General features: G+C 36.0%; 1 protein-coding gene across 1 annotated transcript; it reads right to left on the bottom strand.

Annotated features, from left to right (window-relative positions):
• Positions 1-1,178: 1,178 nt before the first annotated feature.
• Positions 1,179-15,129, bottom strand: LOC135684223 (uncharacterized). The gene is made up of 12 exons (XM_065199676.2): positions 13,381-15,129; positions 12,663-12,787; positions 11,261-11,353; positions 10,360-10,503; positions 9,234-9,310; positions 8,674-8,852; positions 8,359-8,435; positions 7,875-7,979; positions 7,007-7,086; positions 6,247-6,286; positions 5,642-5,808; positions 1,179-4,983 (listed from the first exon to the last, which is right to left on the bottom strand). The coding sequence occupies exons 1-12, from the start codon at positions 15,086-15,088 to the stop codon at positions 3,000-3,002; spliced, it is 4,779 nt and encodes a 1,592-aa protein (XP_065055748.2). The 5' UTR covers positions 15,089-15,129; the 3' UTR covers positions 1,179-2,999.
• Between the last annotated feature and the right edge of the window lie 574 nt (positions 15,130-15,703).

Genomic DNA, 15,703 nt, shown 5'->3' with positions numbered 1-15,703 from the left:
ATCATTGTGCTATGATTGCATCAGCGTATCATAAGTTAGGTTTAGTCTTGTCGAAACTTTTGACGTACTGCTAGAAGCTCTGTCGCTAGTTTGTCGTGCCTGTTAGAGCCGTACCTTTATTTGTCGAACTTGCCGTATTTTTGAGCATTTCTGCCTACAACGAACTCACGTTGGTAAAACCCCTTTTAAGTGGTTTACAGTGTCCACAGAGCTCAGAACCACTTTTCTATATCCAAGAAGGAAAGCGGACTCTTTACGTACATACAAATTTGGACATAGACAGATTTTATCACCTCCATAATAATTCTAGAATCATTAGGCATGAAAGTTGGTTCTGAATAGTACAATGATAGCCTTTCAAACGAAGCGACCTAGCCTCAAAAACCAACAGTTTAATGTTAACTTGCCTTCGGGGTTTTTAGCCTGCTCTAGCAATGAACTGACACATGATGGTTACTGAACTATTGTAACAAACTATGTTTGATGTTTCTAGCCAAAAACTGAACGGAAAGTTACGAATGTAAAATGCAAGACATACCTTCCAAGTCACTGTGCTATCGTTAAGCCTACATTCAACCTTGACGTTCTTCGGAAGATCATCTTGAATCATGCATTTCTCTTTGATTGGCGCAAGGTATTCCAAGAAGGAATGCGAGGAGAGCCCATTTGAATGCAATTCCAATTTGGAGATCTTTCTAATGGTCAATAAGAAATTTTACAGATTTCTTATAGTAAGGGAGGTAACAAAGGCTGATTTCTTTAGTTTCCAAAATGCTACGAAACACAATACCCCACGATGCAACCGGATTATTCTTTTCCCAAGGGTTTTCATTCGCATGTCGGGTTGCGGTATCATTTTTGCAAGAAGCAACAGAGGGACTGCGTGTAATGCGTGTATTTATCTGAACCCTTGGGGATCAAAATATGCACTGTCAAGTCATTGGCATCAGTGGCTGGGGGACCTCCACCCTTTGGGGTTATCCCTCAGTGTTTAAAAATTCTAGAGCTTTTTTCTTATTTTTTGATACTCAAGCTCCTTATTTTGTAATCATCGCTTGATTAATCTCAATTCATCGAGGTTTCCAAAAACTACCGTTGTAACATTTTAAATAAAACCAAAGCGAATAGTCTGCCATGACAATGTTCAGAAGAAAGGAGGAAACATCAAGATACATAACTTCTTCTAAGATATATGATATTAAAATCTGCTTAAAATTGAACAAAGATGATACAAGCTAATACTTCTACATAAACGATAACAAATGGTAAATATCTATATTGGACAAAATAATAAATACCAAATCACGATGTATTCTCGCAATACTTTATTCAAACTTTATGCACATCCTTGTTGGATGCTCCTGTCTATAGGGTAAGTTAAGGTATGTTGGAGGCTCCTACAGGTTCTTAAAAATGGAAATTTGGCGCTGACTGCACCCTATCAAATCTGCTCTCATCACACAACAGCAGTGTTTGGTAATTTTAGTTTTTAGGAAACTCATTCATTGATTCACGTTCACTTCCCGTGCATATAAACCTTTATTCATTACACATTTGTTTCATTTCCTGATGATCTGAAAAACTGACACGGTTCAGGTTGGCTAATTTTTCTCCAGGTTACAGAAATCCATATTTAATCTTGTTTAAGTGATGAATGGGGTTGAATTCTTTGATGTTCTTTGATACACTTAGCATATATACATTTCGATTATTCAAGATAAAATATTAAATACACCATAATCTTGAGGTTTATATCACCAAGCATGGAGTGTCCAGCTAAGGTCTTTAGCATACAATTGAGATTTGACAACCTTTCGACTGGTACTGAGCGACATGATAGAAATCAGTGATTAAATGCTACAGAGCGGCTCGGCTTTTGGATTGAACTGCTGTGGGATACACTTCAGTTCAACTGACAAAGTGCAGATTTACTCGAAGAGGGCATTAAAAAGTCCTAAACTGGAACGATTTGATAGAAATAAGAATCATTTGCATAGATTTGATTAGTTAGTGCTCTTTTCATTGTACTTGTAGAAAACGAATACAGTTGAATCCCGGTAAGTCGTACCGCGCACCAAATCGGACTGAATTTAAATTCCCATTCGATTTTTCATATTTAAGTCAGAGGCGGTATTCCAGATAAGTCAGACATTTGTCAACAAACCATTTCTTTCTTCCCCTCCCCCTTGAAGGTCCGACTTAACGGGATTAAACTGTAGTGATTTGATGCTTCAAGTGTAGAAACGGGGGTGATTTGAAAAAAATTTAGAAGCAATTGCAAACACAGAACAACCCTTCCTAGGCTGTTCTCAAAATTAAACTGATTCCAATGGGCACTGCAATGGAACAAACCGAGCAGCAGAGAGGCTTACGACAGTCAAATATGTGACTAAACCGAGAACTAAAACTTGGATAATGTGACTGTAAAATGAATTTACATATTTCTACGTCAGCAATATCTCTATAATCTTAATTGGGATCTTACTTTGGTGCTGACTTAAGTGAAGTATTTGGCGATAAATTACAACTTCGGGAGGGGAGAAGACAAAACTACCTGAAAATTTCATAGCTGGTAAACAAACTAACGAAAACGTAATCTAAGAATGTTGATATAAATTGTATACCTACGTTATAACATAAGAACAACAGCAGAAACGAAACATATACTCGAGACTAAAAATAACATGTTGAGTTTACAATTGTGGCCAATAACATGCGTAGTTTTTATACTGTAAACATAAACTTGACTCTTAAAGATTCTTTTAAAATACACTTGATTTCATTAATACTCCAATGGTTCATTTTGCGCTAAAGACTAACGATGTAAACTTTTCGCTTTGCAACAGTTAGTTATACAATCTCGCTTGTGACATATTCATGCCTGAACTTGTACTCAATTTTGTCTCTTCGCAATTGTCAGACGGGTAAATTGTTTTCGATACAAGAAAAACACAGCATCGATAAACTGAGCCTAGGAGCCGAGCATTAACAGCCTTAGATCACGTTCTCTTTGCTTTCTTTTGTCCTTTATCGTCTGATGGTGCTATCACCATGTTTCGAAAAGCTGCATAACTTTCCATAGTTGACGGTTTCCGGGAGTCTGCAGATGAAGTCTTCGGTCGACGCGGACTTTCTGCACCGTAATGAGGCACAGTAGGTGCGCGGCTCTGTGTTTTTGTTACTTTTGTGTTAGAGGCGGGCGGACTACTGCTTCCCCTATACGAGTGCGCGTCTGGGACGGGACGATGCATTTGTACTGCACGTTGTTTCTGCTCGATATGCGGTGACCCGGCACGATACGGTGGATAGTTCCATTGCATTTGCGGTAGACTTTGAGGCCTCCAAAGTGCTTGGGGATCATTTCCAGGATATCCAGGATATGCCGGAGGCGCCGCTCTCGTAAACGGTGGCAAATTTTGGGCGAAAAACGATTGCTGGTCCACATAACCGTGGTACGGAGAATGCATGTGGAACGGGGTGTGCATTGGCGAGTAATTGCCCATAGGCTGGTTGTAGTGATCAGTCGTTCGCATGACATCCGCAGCATACGGTCTAGGCCTAAGTATGTCTGGTTGGTGTGGTATGGGCATCATGGAAGGCGACCCTTGATTGTAGGATGGGCCTATGGGATGCCTCATCGTTTGGCTGTAGCTAGACAGTTCGATTGTCTCTTGGGAATGACCCGAGGTCCTTGGGGCATGAGCCCCACTGAAACTTGGTCGCAAAACAGGAGCATCAAGCCCGGGAACATCAAGCTTAACTGGGCCATGCTTGGGTCGTTCATTCCCTCCTTTCGTTTTATGATGGCCACCAACATCCTTTAACGGCAATGTAAGCTCCTTTCTGATATCTTTGACTTGGTCATTAATCAAATCCGGTGGCCTTGCTGCTTTTTCCTCCAACTCTTCCCTTACTGCCAAATAAGTTAGAGGCGAGTTAGATGTTGACCCTTGAGATGGCTCAACATTAGCCCCAATAGTCTCTTTGTTTTCCATATTCGTTTTGTCTGCTACTTCTGAACATTCTACTTTATCCTCATTTGAAATAATATGTGTCGTTAAGTCACTCGTATCTTCTTTATTCAATGCACTTTCTGTATGCTTCTCTTCATGAGTACTTTTCTCTCCCTGAGTACTTTCTTTGCACGCAAAGGTAATGCTAGAAATGTTTTCCTTCTCACTTTTCACCTCAGCTTCCTTAATCGAAGCCACCTTCTCTACTTCTTCCTCTTCTTTCGATATTTTCTTTGAAGAGCACACCTCTTCTTCCCTGATACTCTTCATAATCGTCCTCATATCTTTACCCCCTCTTTTCTTCTCTTGTGCATCTTTGGCGCTTCTCTTTCGTTTTCCACTGCCATTTGACTCTTCCTCGTACCTTTCATCATCTTCATCATCATCAGTTGTTGTTTCTCCAGAGTCGTTTTCTTCCGGTTCCTCTTCTTCACTCAACGATGGAATGGCCTCTTCTTCACTGTCATCACTCACTACATTCTTTTCCATATCGGCACAAAGCTCTTCATCTTCAAAGTCAGTTTCAACATCCTCTTCTATCGTTTCTTGATCATCATCTTCATCATCACTTATGATTGTACGTCGTTTTCTAATGCGCAGAATATCCTCAGGATCTTCGTCAGATTGGCTTACAACATACTCGTCGTTATCTTCAATTATCTTACTTTTTTTCATGAGAACTTCCTCTGGGGTGTCGTCTGATTCATACTCCATATATGTTTTGGCAGTTGGTCTTCTTCTCCGCGTAGATCTTCGCACGAATGTGTCATCTTCGCTCTCGCTACTTTCTGACTTTTCATCTTCACCGTATTTTCGCTTCAGTCTTCGGCTACGGCGACAGCCACGAGAAACCAGATCTTCGTGTTCTTTTCCCTCTCGCTCATTCTCTGAGGGGCTGTTTTCATATTCACTTGATCCAGACCCAATAGAATCATCATCAAGATCATTCAACTTCCGAGTTCTGCGGCTACTACAAGAAATCAGTAGTTGCTCCATATCATCCACATAAACCAAAAGGCAACAGATTAGCAACAACAGAATTTTACAACAAATTTCCATCAGAGAGTGGGGAAGGTCTTAGAGAACATTAAAGGATCTGTGTTGATATCCCATCTATGTTGCTAATATGGTGATATCCCAAATCCTCGATAAGGCACTACCTTAGAATTACTTATATCAAATAATAAGCCCCTTTTTGAGGATCCATTCATTTCTACTCCAGAGGATCTTGTTGCACCGTCCAAATAATTTGCTGATGCAGATGGTTTTAATGACGATAATATTGACGTAGAAATTGATTACTTCAAAATAGTAAGGTTTTACAAGAAATACAAATAACTTTTCTGTTGAATAATTTTGACAGTTTCATATGTTTACTACGCAATCAAATAAGCCCTACCACCTCTATGAAGCCTCCGAAAATTTTTTTTACAAATAAGTACCTAGAGTCCTATTTGAGGATATATAGTAACTAAAATGTTAAGGATTGAGTCCTCTTATAACAATATTTCTGTCATGTGAAATACGCACGCTTCATAACCAATATTAAAAAATTGGTAAACACCCGCTACGAATGACATTAAACAAAATATAAAGAAGATATATCCTAGACTTGAAAGGAAACCAACCTCGAATGAGGTCTACTCCCATAGAAACTCCGAGTAGATATTTCCGACCTCGGTTGGGTAGATTCGTTCGATATTGCAGCAGTTATCATTTCATTGTAATTCTGAAAGTTGTAATCAATCTTGGATCTTTTTCTTCCAGAACGACGTGAATCGTCTTCGCCGCCGGTCTAGTGATGAACAAACAATTCAATACCTCCAGGCAATTTCATTAAAACAATTAGAGAACAGTTGTTAATAATTATCAAGCGCAACAAAAAATAATGAGAAATACAAGCTTAAATGTTTCTATTTGGTTGGCAACAAACACTTTTCATTCCAAACCCATTCAAAGGAAAATATTAATAAATGCATGCATATTTTGATTGAAAAACTCTTGACAATAACTGATTTGTAAGCAAACTTTAAAACAATAATGTAAAAAGTTATTAAATTGGGGTTTTTTCGTTCTTATTTTATCTCTTTTTAACAATATCTTCAAACTGCATGTTCTATGAAAAACTTTCAATGCAATGAAGCCAAGTCTAAAGAAATGATGAAATTTGGAACGAGCAGAACAGAACAGGAAACAGATCAAAGTCAACACAGAGAAAATAAGCCATGCATACCTCTACAATATTTGACAATCTGATGTCATCGAACACAGCCCTGTAAAGAAACATACTTGAAATATGATCGACATCAACAGTGGATTTATCAAAAGATAAAAGGGCCGGGTCACGCGTAAGGATGGAGCTGTTGTGTTGGAGCTTGTTGGTGGGATGGAGCACCACAGCAACTAAAATGAGGTTTGGTAGGGAAGAAAAATCGCAGCATATTGAAAATATTAAATACTTTTGCATCAACGGCAACGGCAAGGAGAGAAGGACGTCATACAGGGATGTGTGATAAAGTGACACAGAAAACTATATGTTAAAAACAGGTTGGAAATGTGGATGGAAATCGCTCAAAGCTAATGGCGATTTCAAGCGATTTCAGACTTAGCAGTATCAACGCAAGAATCAAGATTTCATGGTTTGCCAATTTGTCAGACACTGTGCATTCAAGATAGGTAAAAAAATCCCTTATTGACGTGGGCACAAAATCAGAAATATTGACTAAAGACAATGAAAACATAACATTGGCAATTAAGAAGATAGCGGACGTTGGGGAAAGCTTTCCAGCCCTTTAGAGGTTTTGGTTTTAAGATAGACCAGGTCAAAGAAGATTCAACATTGCAATATTGGTCGAGAATAACGGGTTGTGTGGGCGCAGACTAGACGAGGCTGGCATTCAGTCTATGCCTAGAGATGTTATTTTTTGTTACAAATATCATGCGTTGAAACGAAAGTCCTTGCCGGTAAGAAAAAACCAAAAAGAACAAAATACCTTTTTGCGATCCTCTCAATTGCTTTTCGCCGTGATGCCAAATCTTTGTGTTTTTCTTGCAGTACGTCAATTAATACAAGCTGGAGAATCGAAATAAACTTTGCACAAGAATCGATTCCGATACATCAAGCATACATACTTTTATTCATATTCAAATACATACAGCATACTTAGCAATACTCATCGCAAATAATTTCCCATCAATAAAATATCCTTTCTAGTTGTTTTGCGTTGTTCCTATTTACTATATATATACATTTTCTCTCGCTTCAAAATAACACTTTGAATTTGAAATCTCCCTACTCGTGTTCCTTTTTCAAAACCTTTATATGATAATGTTAAAGATATGACAATTTTCCGAAAATTCAAAACAAAGTCCAGCACTTTTTGTCAATAGTACATCTTAGCCCATCGTGGTTTTACTCTATGCTGAGATGTCTCCATGTTTTAAAAACATTTTTTCAAGAGCTCGTCAAACGTTTACGATACTTTCGTCAAACGCTTGAGATGCTGCTCCTTAGGCCAATGGGGCATAGTGACTAATACCATTCGGGGATAAGAATATGTTGCCAATGTACTCTAAATATTGTTCATTGGGCTAAACCCTATTCTGAAAGCGGATGCCAGAAAAGGAATTTCGTCCTATCCATCAGCCTTTCTAGGTGGGCTAAAAATTACAAACTCTATCCTGCGTCAGAGACTCAGGCTTCTTTCAAAATGTCCAGGGCATGGAATTTCACTTGTTTGCTAAGGAATTGTTCTATCTAGCAGTCTAGAAAATTCGTTAATTTCACTTGTTTGCTTGTAGAGAAGGGCTTATTCTATCTAGAAATATCGTTCAAGAAATTTATTCAAGCAAGATGGGTACCTGTTGACAGTATGGACACAGCCAATCACCCTCCGGTATTGACATAAGTGGAGGTCGCAGACATAGCGTATGGTATGCGGCGTCACATTTATCGCACAAAAGAACCTGCCAAAACAAATATTGCCATTTGCATAAGTGTTGCCATCAAAAAATTTTATTTTTTTTGAGAGAGCTTTAAAACATTGAAAATCATTCTTGATAAACTAAGATGGAAGAGCTTGATGGAATGGTGAGATGCTAGATGTATTTGTTTGCTAAACGGAAAACACAGCAACGTGGTCAGGTTTAAAGTTCACAGTGTAACGACCAGGAATCCAGACTTTGAATCTCATTTTGATGTTTGCCTCCTGTCCACCCAGCAATGAATCCGATGGTGGTTACTGGCGTCCGACGTATAAACTATTTTTTTAAATTATAGAAGGTAAATAGGACGCTTCATTTATATTCGTTTCACATACAAGTGAAAAATGAAGTGCTAACAAACCAAGTCTGGCCTTTTGTTTGAGAAGCAGCGAGCACATGGGTTGTCATCGTTCTCATCAGAATCCGATTCGGAACCATCTGAAAACATTCAGTAAAATAAGAGATTCATTAGAGTAATTATGTAACTGAGAAATTAGGAAATTCAGAACTGATCGTTAACAAGAAGCACTAAAAGTGATCTCGTAACACATTCTTCTGCAATGGCGGTACCTAGCGCCGCCACTGTTCCCTGACACTTGTTGCACTTATGATCACCAACAATCAGGCTGCTTTATTATCATCAAATTTAGAAACTGAAAAGCATCCACATACAAACCTTTTCTTTTCTTGGCAGCCTTTGATTTCCCTTTGCCTTTTTTCTTTGCAAGTGTCTCCTGCTTTTTGGCTCTTCTAATTTCAACTCTTTCTTTCCGTTTCATCAAAGCGACGTCTTTAGGATTTAGTTCAGATTTTTTCTTCAAATTCTCGATTAACTGCTCAAAATCTTCCATTGTACTGTGACAAGAAAAAATTGTTGAAAAAACATGAATCTTTTGGAAAATAGGACATTTAAAAGTTGAGTGACAGCTGAAAGACAAGTGGCCAATGGTGGTATTTTAAAAGAGTTGGTAAACATCTTCGATGATAAATGACTCAACATGTTCGCTGTCTACAGACCATTTGAAAAAGTCAACCAGCATTCAAAATACAATTTCAAGCAATATTTACTCTACAAAAAGAGTCATTTCGCGGGTGTACCAGTAACGCTACTTTCATTTAGAGTGAATTGGTGTTTTTAAAGAGTATTTGATGACATTCAAAACTATAACAATCAACAAGTAATTATGTGTGAAAACAAAAAGACGAAAAAAAATAATTAAACAAAAAAGCAATTACCTGGCCAGAAGCTTCCAGCTACTGCCTTCATCATCATCTTCTTCAACAGAATAAATCCGAAAGCCGGCTGAGTTGTCCTGTTGATAAATGTTGACAAAATATTTACTTGGAAAAGTATATTACATTTTTACATTTTATAAGGGAAATTTTGGGATCTAAGTGTCAGAATTATTATTAGCGAGTGACTAAGAAAATAAAATTATACACAATCACTTGTACAATACGCTATGTTGAACTAGTCTTTTGAATAGCGATTTTAGTTAAAAACAGTTTGTGGTATAATTAAAGCATTTAAAGCATGAGCTTAATGGATATATTTATGCGTCACACAATTCTACGCAGAACTTTTTAATGAAAAAGTCAGAAACAAAATTGCAATATGTAGAAATAAAATAAACTTTCAAACAGTCTTTTTGATGTAATAAATCCTAACAAACTGTTTGATGTGTTTCCCTGATATTTTACTTTGAAAACAATTGACTGTAGAACAGAGGTGGCTAACAGTTACATGAGAAAGTTATTGATGCGAAATGTTACATTTCTTTTCTGCAGAAAGTTTATTAAACTTGCAGTTGATGTGCAAAGAAAGTCATGTAAATTTGCCTCTGTATGCTTTGACTTGCTCTTTTTAGCTTCATAATAGTAATGTCTGCTTATAATAATGAGAAAGTATGCTTAATAGCTAGGTAATATGTCTAGTAATAATGAATCATAAAAATTTTATTGACTTTTGCACTGGGCACAGAATATACCCTCGTGAGCCACATCTGGTTCATGGGCCGAATGTTGGACACCCCTGCTGTAGAACTAAAGAATTCAAAGCATGAGCCAAATGCCTAAACTATATTTTGCACATTTCGCATTAATAAAATACTAGGAATTCTGAAGGGCTCCCTCTTTGAAAAAATAAACAAAAAGTAATCATTAGAAAATTAGAATTGTCTTTTCAAACACCAGTAACCAATTTCATGTGTTTTGCTGATACATTCAATACCAATCGCAATGGAGCAACATTTTTAAGCTACTGTCTTTGATCAAAATGACATCCCAACCTTCTTTATACATCATTTGCAGTGGTAGGTTAAAAATTAAGGTGTCATATTTTTCTGGTAAAGCTAGTACAAACCTTTTGAAACCAAAAGGATTTTCCTTTCATGTCAAAACCAGTTGGCTCCAATCTCAGTGCCTCTATTTTGTCTGATTTAATATATTCATCAGTAAAATGGACCTTGAACCTTGGATTCTCATCAAAATGGACTTCACACAAAGCCTAGATGACAATTTTTACAAAATTAGACTTTCTCAAAGAGCATTAAAACAGAATTTTGCAAAGAACCAGTCTATAAACCATGCATCATGGTATTAATATTGACATAAACTGAGCTATTATAATAATCAACGTTACATTGAATCAAACAGTGCTTACTATTGCTACGGCTTCATGAACAACCAACTACAAAAAGTTTCGAGAAAATCAAAACTTATAGCCTAAAGCCCCTTCTACTTATTTCTAAACAAACACCACACACAACTAAAAGTCAATCAACACTGAAACTAACCCACTTAAAAATTCTCACACACAAATACTCATGTATATTCTCACAAATAAATACTCACTATCTTTAACCTTTTATTTCATTGAAAAGTTGTATAGGGAAATTTTATTAGTTCATTTGATTTATTATTTTTAATAGGACAGAGGTTGATAACAGCAATAATTGTTTTTATCCTGTATAAATATTTATATTATTATTATTATTACTATTATATAAATACAAAGCCATTTGCAACTACACACATCTGTCAATATCAGAACAACAGATAGACAGTTTGTGGCTTTTAATGCCCCTTTAATATCCATTTATCATTACTTCAAAAAGGGTTTCTAAGACAACACCATTCAGCATCACAGTGCATACAACAAGTTTACAGAACAAACCCAATGGAAATTGACATAAAGTTCAATCAAGTGCAAAACTCTGAGAAATGTCCCTTAGGTCCATGAGAAAAAACCAAAATTGAAATACCTTGAGAAGAAGAAGTCTTTCTGTGCTGCCCAAAACATGGTAGCCAAATTTCTCAAGGTCCCAAGCCAGATCCAGATCAATATACTTTGAGAACTTGAACAGTACAAGACATAAATAAGTAAAATGTTTCAAAAATACATTTATAAATACTTTGAACAGATACACGAGTAAAGAACTTAAAACAAACTGACTTGTGATAAAGATGTTGGGAAAACGGGGTTGCCTTTTAAATTAACAGATATGGTGTTGTCACTGGAAATATTCATTTGCTTCAGATAAAAAGCATTTGAAAATAGCTACAATGTGATAATGAGTACATGCTCGAAACGTCATATTTTTAAAAATCTATTTAATTTTGGTAATTAATTTAGTTGCTTTCTGTATTGACATTATTTGAACACCACACACAGCTTACATATTTCATTGGATTGATTTGAAAATAGGGCAGTAAAAAACTAATACGGCAGTAAAGAACAAAAATATATTTTTCAAGGTTGGGGTAATAAAAAGTGAAATTAGAAAATCAAGAATTCTTTTGTCTAAGGAAAGCCTTTAGATTTATATAAAAGTGTATATCTTCTCCATTAAAATTGGAATAGCTTGACTAGGCAGATATTTTTTCTAATAATGAACATACAGAAGTCAAAGGAGGGTCTAAAGAGAACAAAAAAAGAATAATTTGGAGCATATATACTTTTGAATTATTACCTTAGTGCAAAAAATACAAAGAAAAGGCAAATTTGATCTCACTGCATTTACTGCCAACATCAAATTTGGTCCCTAAATGACTTAGAATTTTAATTTGTATTCAAATGCTTATTAATAATCAAAAGCACTGACGAACCCCCTTGAAGCCAGACTTTCTAAAATCGAAAAGCTTTAGATCATTCAAATATTCGGATTTTTATGGATTGAGGGGGGGGGGGGAGTAAAGAATATTTTTAGCTCTAGGGGAAAAATATGATTATTTTCTCTTAACTATAATATCACAATAACTTTTGTGGTTTGAAAAAATTGTGTTTTATAAAATTGTCTTTTTCCATCAACATTTTTTTTCCATCAAGATATGACACTAAGCAAACAATTCTAACATGCCACTGACCAATCCATTACCACAATGCCCCCTCAATGTTCCCTTTAGTTTTCAGTCCCTTTTTTTATTTAGTCTTGACAACAAAAATTACAGCTTCTAGTTATATATATATGTAAATGTTCCATCTAATCATTGATCAGTGGCATCTTCTAGCACTTTTTATCTATTAATCTATTATTTCTTGCACTCTGAACATGATAACGATACTCAGTCCTGCTCAGTATCGTTGTAGAAGTAGAAGTAGAAACATTGATTTAAATTTCACAACACTTGCCAGCTTTTGGGTGAATATGATGGTATTTTTCTTACCTTGATTAAGTTTTTTAACAATCTGTCATTTGAAACTTGACCCAGACTACTAAACTGTGTCTTGCTAGATCTGGAAAGTCTTCTTAATAACTTCAAATGCAGCTTCTCTAGTAAACCATGATTTTCTACAGAAAAAAAGAGTAGACATTTTTTATACTGTTTATCAAGATCATCATTAAATAGTTTATAACTAAATACAGCTTTTATGGTAGCTTGTCTCTTTTTAAAATTTTTAAGGGATGTAAAAAGTCCACTAATCAGGACTTGTGTTTGAATTTCTTTGATTCAACTTAAAAATGTGTTTTAATATACCCTGCTTACCTATTAAACATATTTTTAAGGCCCTTCTCTAATACTGATTCTTTAAATGCAAGTTTTAATACCAACATTTATAATCCCTGTAGCATCACATCTTTCTTAGCTATTCCATGGCTTCATTTTTTGACTTTCCTTACACTTGAATACATGGCATTGAAAGTCACAAAATGAAGCCATGGAATATCTAAATTGGAATATATGATTTCACCTCAGTGATAAACAATATAAGTAAAGTTGTAACCACAACAGTCATTGTTACTTGGGAAATTTTAACTACTTCATTCTTTGTAAGTTGAAGCTATATAACTTTCTACTCTTAATGTTACAAACAAGATTTGCTACTTTTAGCAAGTCATAAATGTATAGGTTTTCATAACAGACTCAGTGTTAAAAAACATACCTGCTTGCAGATGGAGGTCATTACAATTATCCAAACTTTGCTCAAGCTCATCTAGAGAACATTCTGGAAGATTTAACAGACCTCCAAATAATGACAAAAAAGAATATACAACAGCAAAGTTTGGGTCATTTGAAGCTCTCTTCGTAAAAGCTGCCTCACTTTCTGAGCATTTGTCACTGTCTTCTAAACTAGAATCAGATTTCAAGCTATTTTTTTCTCCGTTTACATTCAAGGAATCAGACTTTGCATCATTACTTTCTTCATCTGAACCAGAGCTGTTTTTCCCAGAGTCAGGTTTATTTAGCTTCAAATCTTTTCTCACAGAATCCTCATTTGCCCTCACTTTATTATCCATTTGTACATTTCTTTTCCTTCTTGAAGACCTTGTGCTATTTCTTTCTATTTTGCTGCTGTCATCTTTGCTCGCTTTTAACAACTGTGAATCTTCTTTCTTAGTTTTAACTTTTGACTCTATAACTTCTTCCTCATTTCCACCACTTTTGTCTTTTTTATCTTTTGGATTCTCTTTTATACCCTTGGATTCATTCTCATCCTCAATAATTTCAGCTTTAACTATTTTTTCACAATTTTCCTTCTCAATAGATTCTCTCCCATCCTTCATACCATTTATGTTATAATCTTTCAAACTCTTATTATTAATACTTTCATCAACTAAATTCCCAGATACCTGCTTGATTGAATTCTTTTTCATTTCAAAATCTTCACATTTCTTTTGTTCATCACATACAACCTTTCTATTATGCTCAATGAGTTTATCAAAAGTAGGAGACTTTCCACCAATGTTTGAAATTTCAGTCTTTTTTGCTAAAATGTTATCAGCCTTCTGTTTTAAATTTGAATCATAAGTATCTTTTCCAATATTTTTCCCTTCTTTTAGTTTTTCTTTCTGAGTCTTTGTGTCATCTAGATCACTTTCATGCTGTACTGTTCTTTCATTGTTATTGTCCTTGCTGTTGGAATCTTTCAATGGGTTTTGCAAAGACACATCCTTAATGTCACTTTTCTTTTGAGAACCACCATGATTATCACATATTTCATGTTCGTTTTTCAAGGATTCGTTTTTGCTGCCATCCAGATTTCCTTTTTTGTCTTCTTTTCCAGCCTTAGTAGCGTTACTTTGCTCACATTCGGGGGTACAAGTAACCTCTTCTTCAGAGCTTGACTTCGACCCTCCTACGGTTGCTCGGGAAAGCCCGTCTTCAACCATCGATGAGTTTTGGTCAAAGCTTTGTTTATCTTTCACGCTCAGCCTTTCGCAGCTAACATCATCTTCCATAAAACTTCCCGTTAAATCATCGCTTTTCACAACAGAACTAATCTTTGTTTCAATATCAGTAGTTTTCTCTTCTCTTTCAACACCATCCTTTCTGCTCAGCTGAATTTTAGATAAATTTTCAGCATTGCCGTTCTCTGTAGAACCAAATTTAACATTTTCTTCACTTTCAACCGTACATTTCGACTCCTTGTCGTTTAGATCTCCACACTTACTCGAACAAGGCCTATCGTGTGCAGATTGCTCTTTGGCGGCATTGTTAGGTGGAATACCTCTAGGATCTCCTTCATGATCACCACTAGACAACTTCTCTTTCGATTCAACATTTTCTTGGTCTTTATCACGAGGGTTTAACAAAGAATCGTGTTTTTCGCGGCCGACTTCAGCTTCTTTTTCATTGTCCCGTTCGGCCATTTTGATCTAACATAACGCGATCAAAGGAAAACAACACAATAGAAAACACAGGGAACCGACGCTTTAAGCATACAAGTTCCAGATAAAAACATTATTTGACTCCTCGAAGTCAAAATTAAAATCTTCAGGATATTGTTCAAAAACCGTATGAAAAGGCATGTGTGAAATCCTAACAATCAGGACTTTTCTATCCAGAAGTCAGATGGCAAAGTACAAGGGGGAAATTGCTCAATGGAAGAACTCTCGTGCACCTTTGACGGAAATTCTATTGTTCTTTTAAGAAAATCCCCCCAACTCCGATTGTTTTCAAGGAAATTAGGTACTCTCTTTGTCTTTGCAAGTGAAAATTGCCCCTCGTATAGCAGGTTCAATATACACTCGTTTTTATAAGAACAATTTAATAAGAACCCTCAAAGTTTGCCAAAAGTTAAGAGCAAATTATGGACAATGTGAGGCAGAGCTACTGTAAAATGTAACTTTTTTAACAGTGCTGTTTAAAAAATTTCATCTAGAAAACGAGGCGTTTTATGTCATATATGAGTGCTTTTTCGATGAATGTTCAAATAAAGGATACCTCATTCCCTTTGTCGGCAAATATGGCCTGAACAATCCCTT

The sequence above is a fragment of the Rhopilema esculentum genome, chromosome 21, assembly GCF_057945365.1.
Source record: "Rhopilema esculentum isolate cy_ngs chromosome 21, ASM5794536v1, whole genome shotgun sequence".
Classification (NCBI taxonomy): Eukaryota; Metazoa; Cnidaria; class Scyphozoa; order Rhizostomeae; family Rhizostomatidae; genus Rhopilema; species Rhopilema esculentum.
Note: the sequence above shows the minus strand (reverse complement) of the source record. Positions and strands in the feature narration are given on the sequence as shown.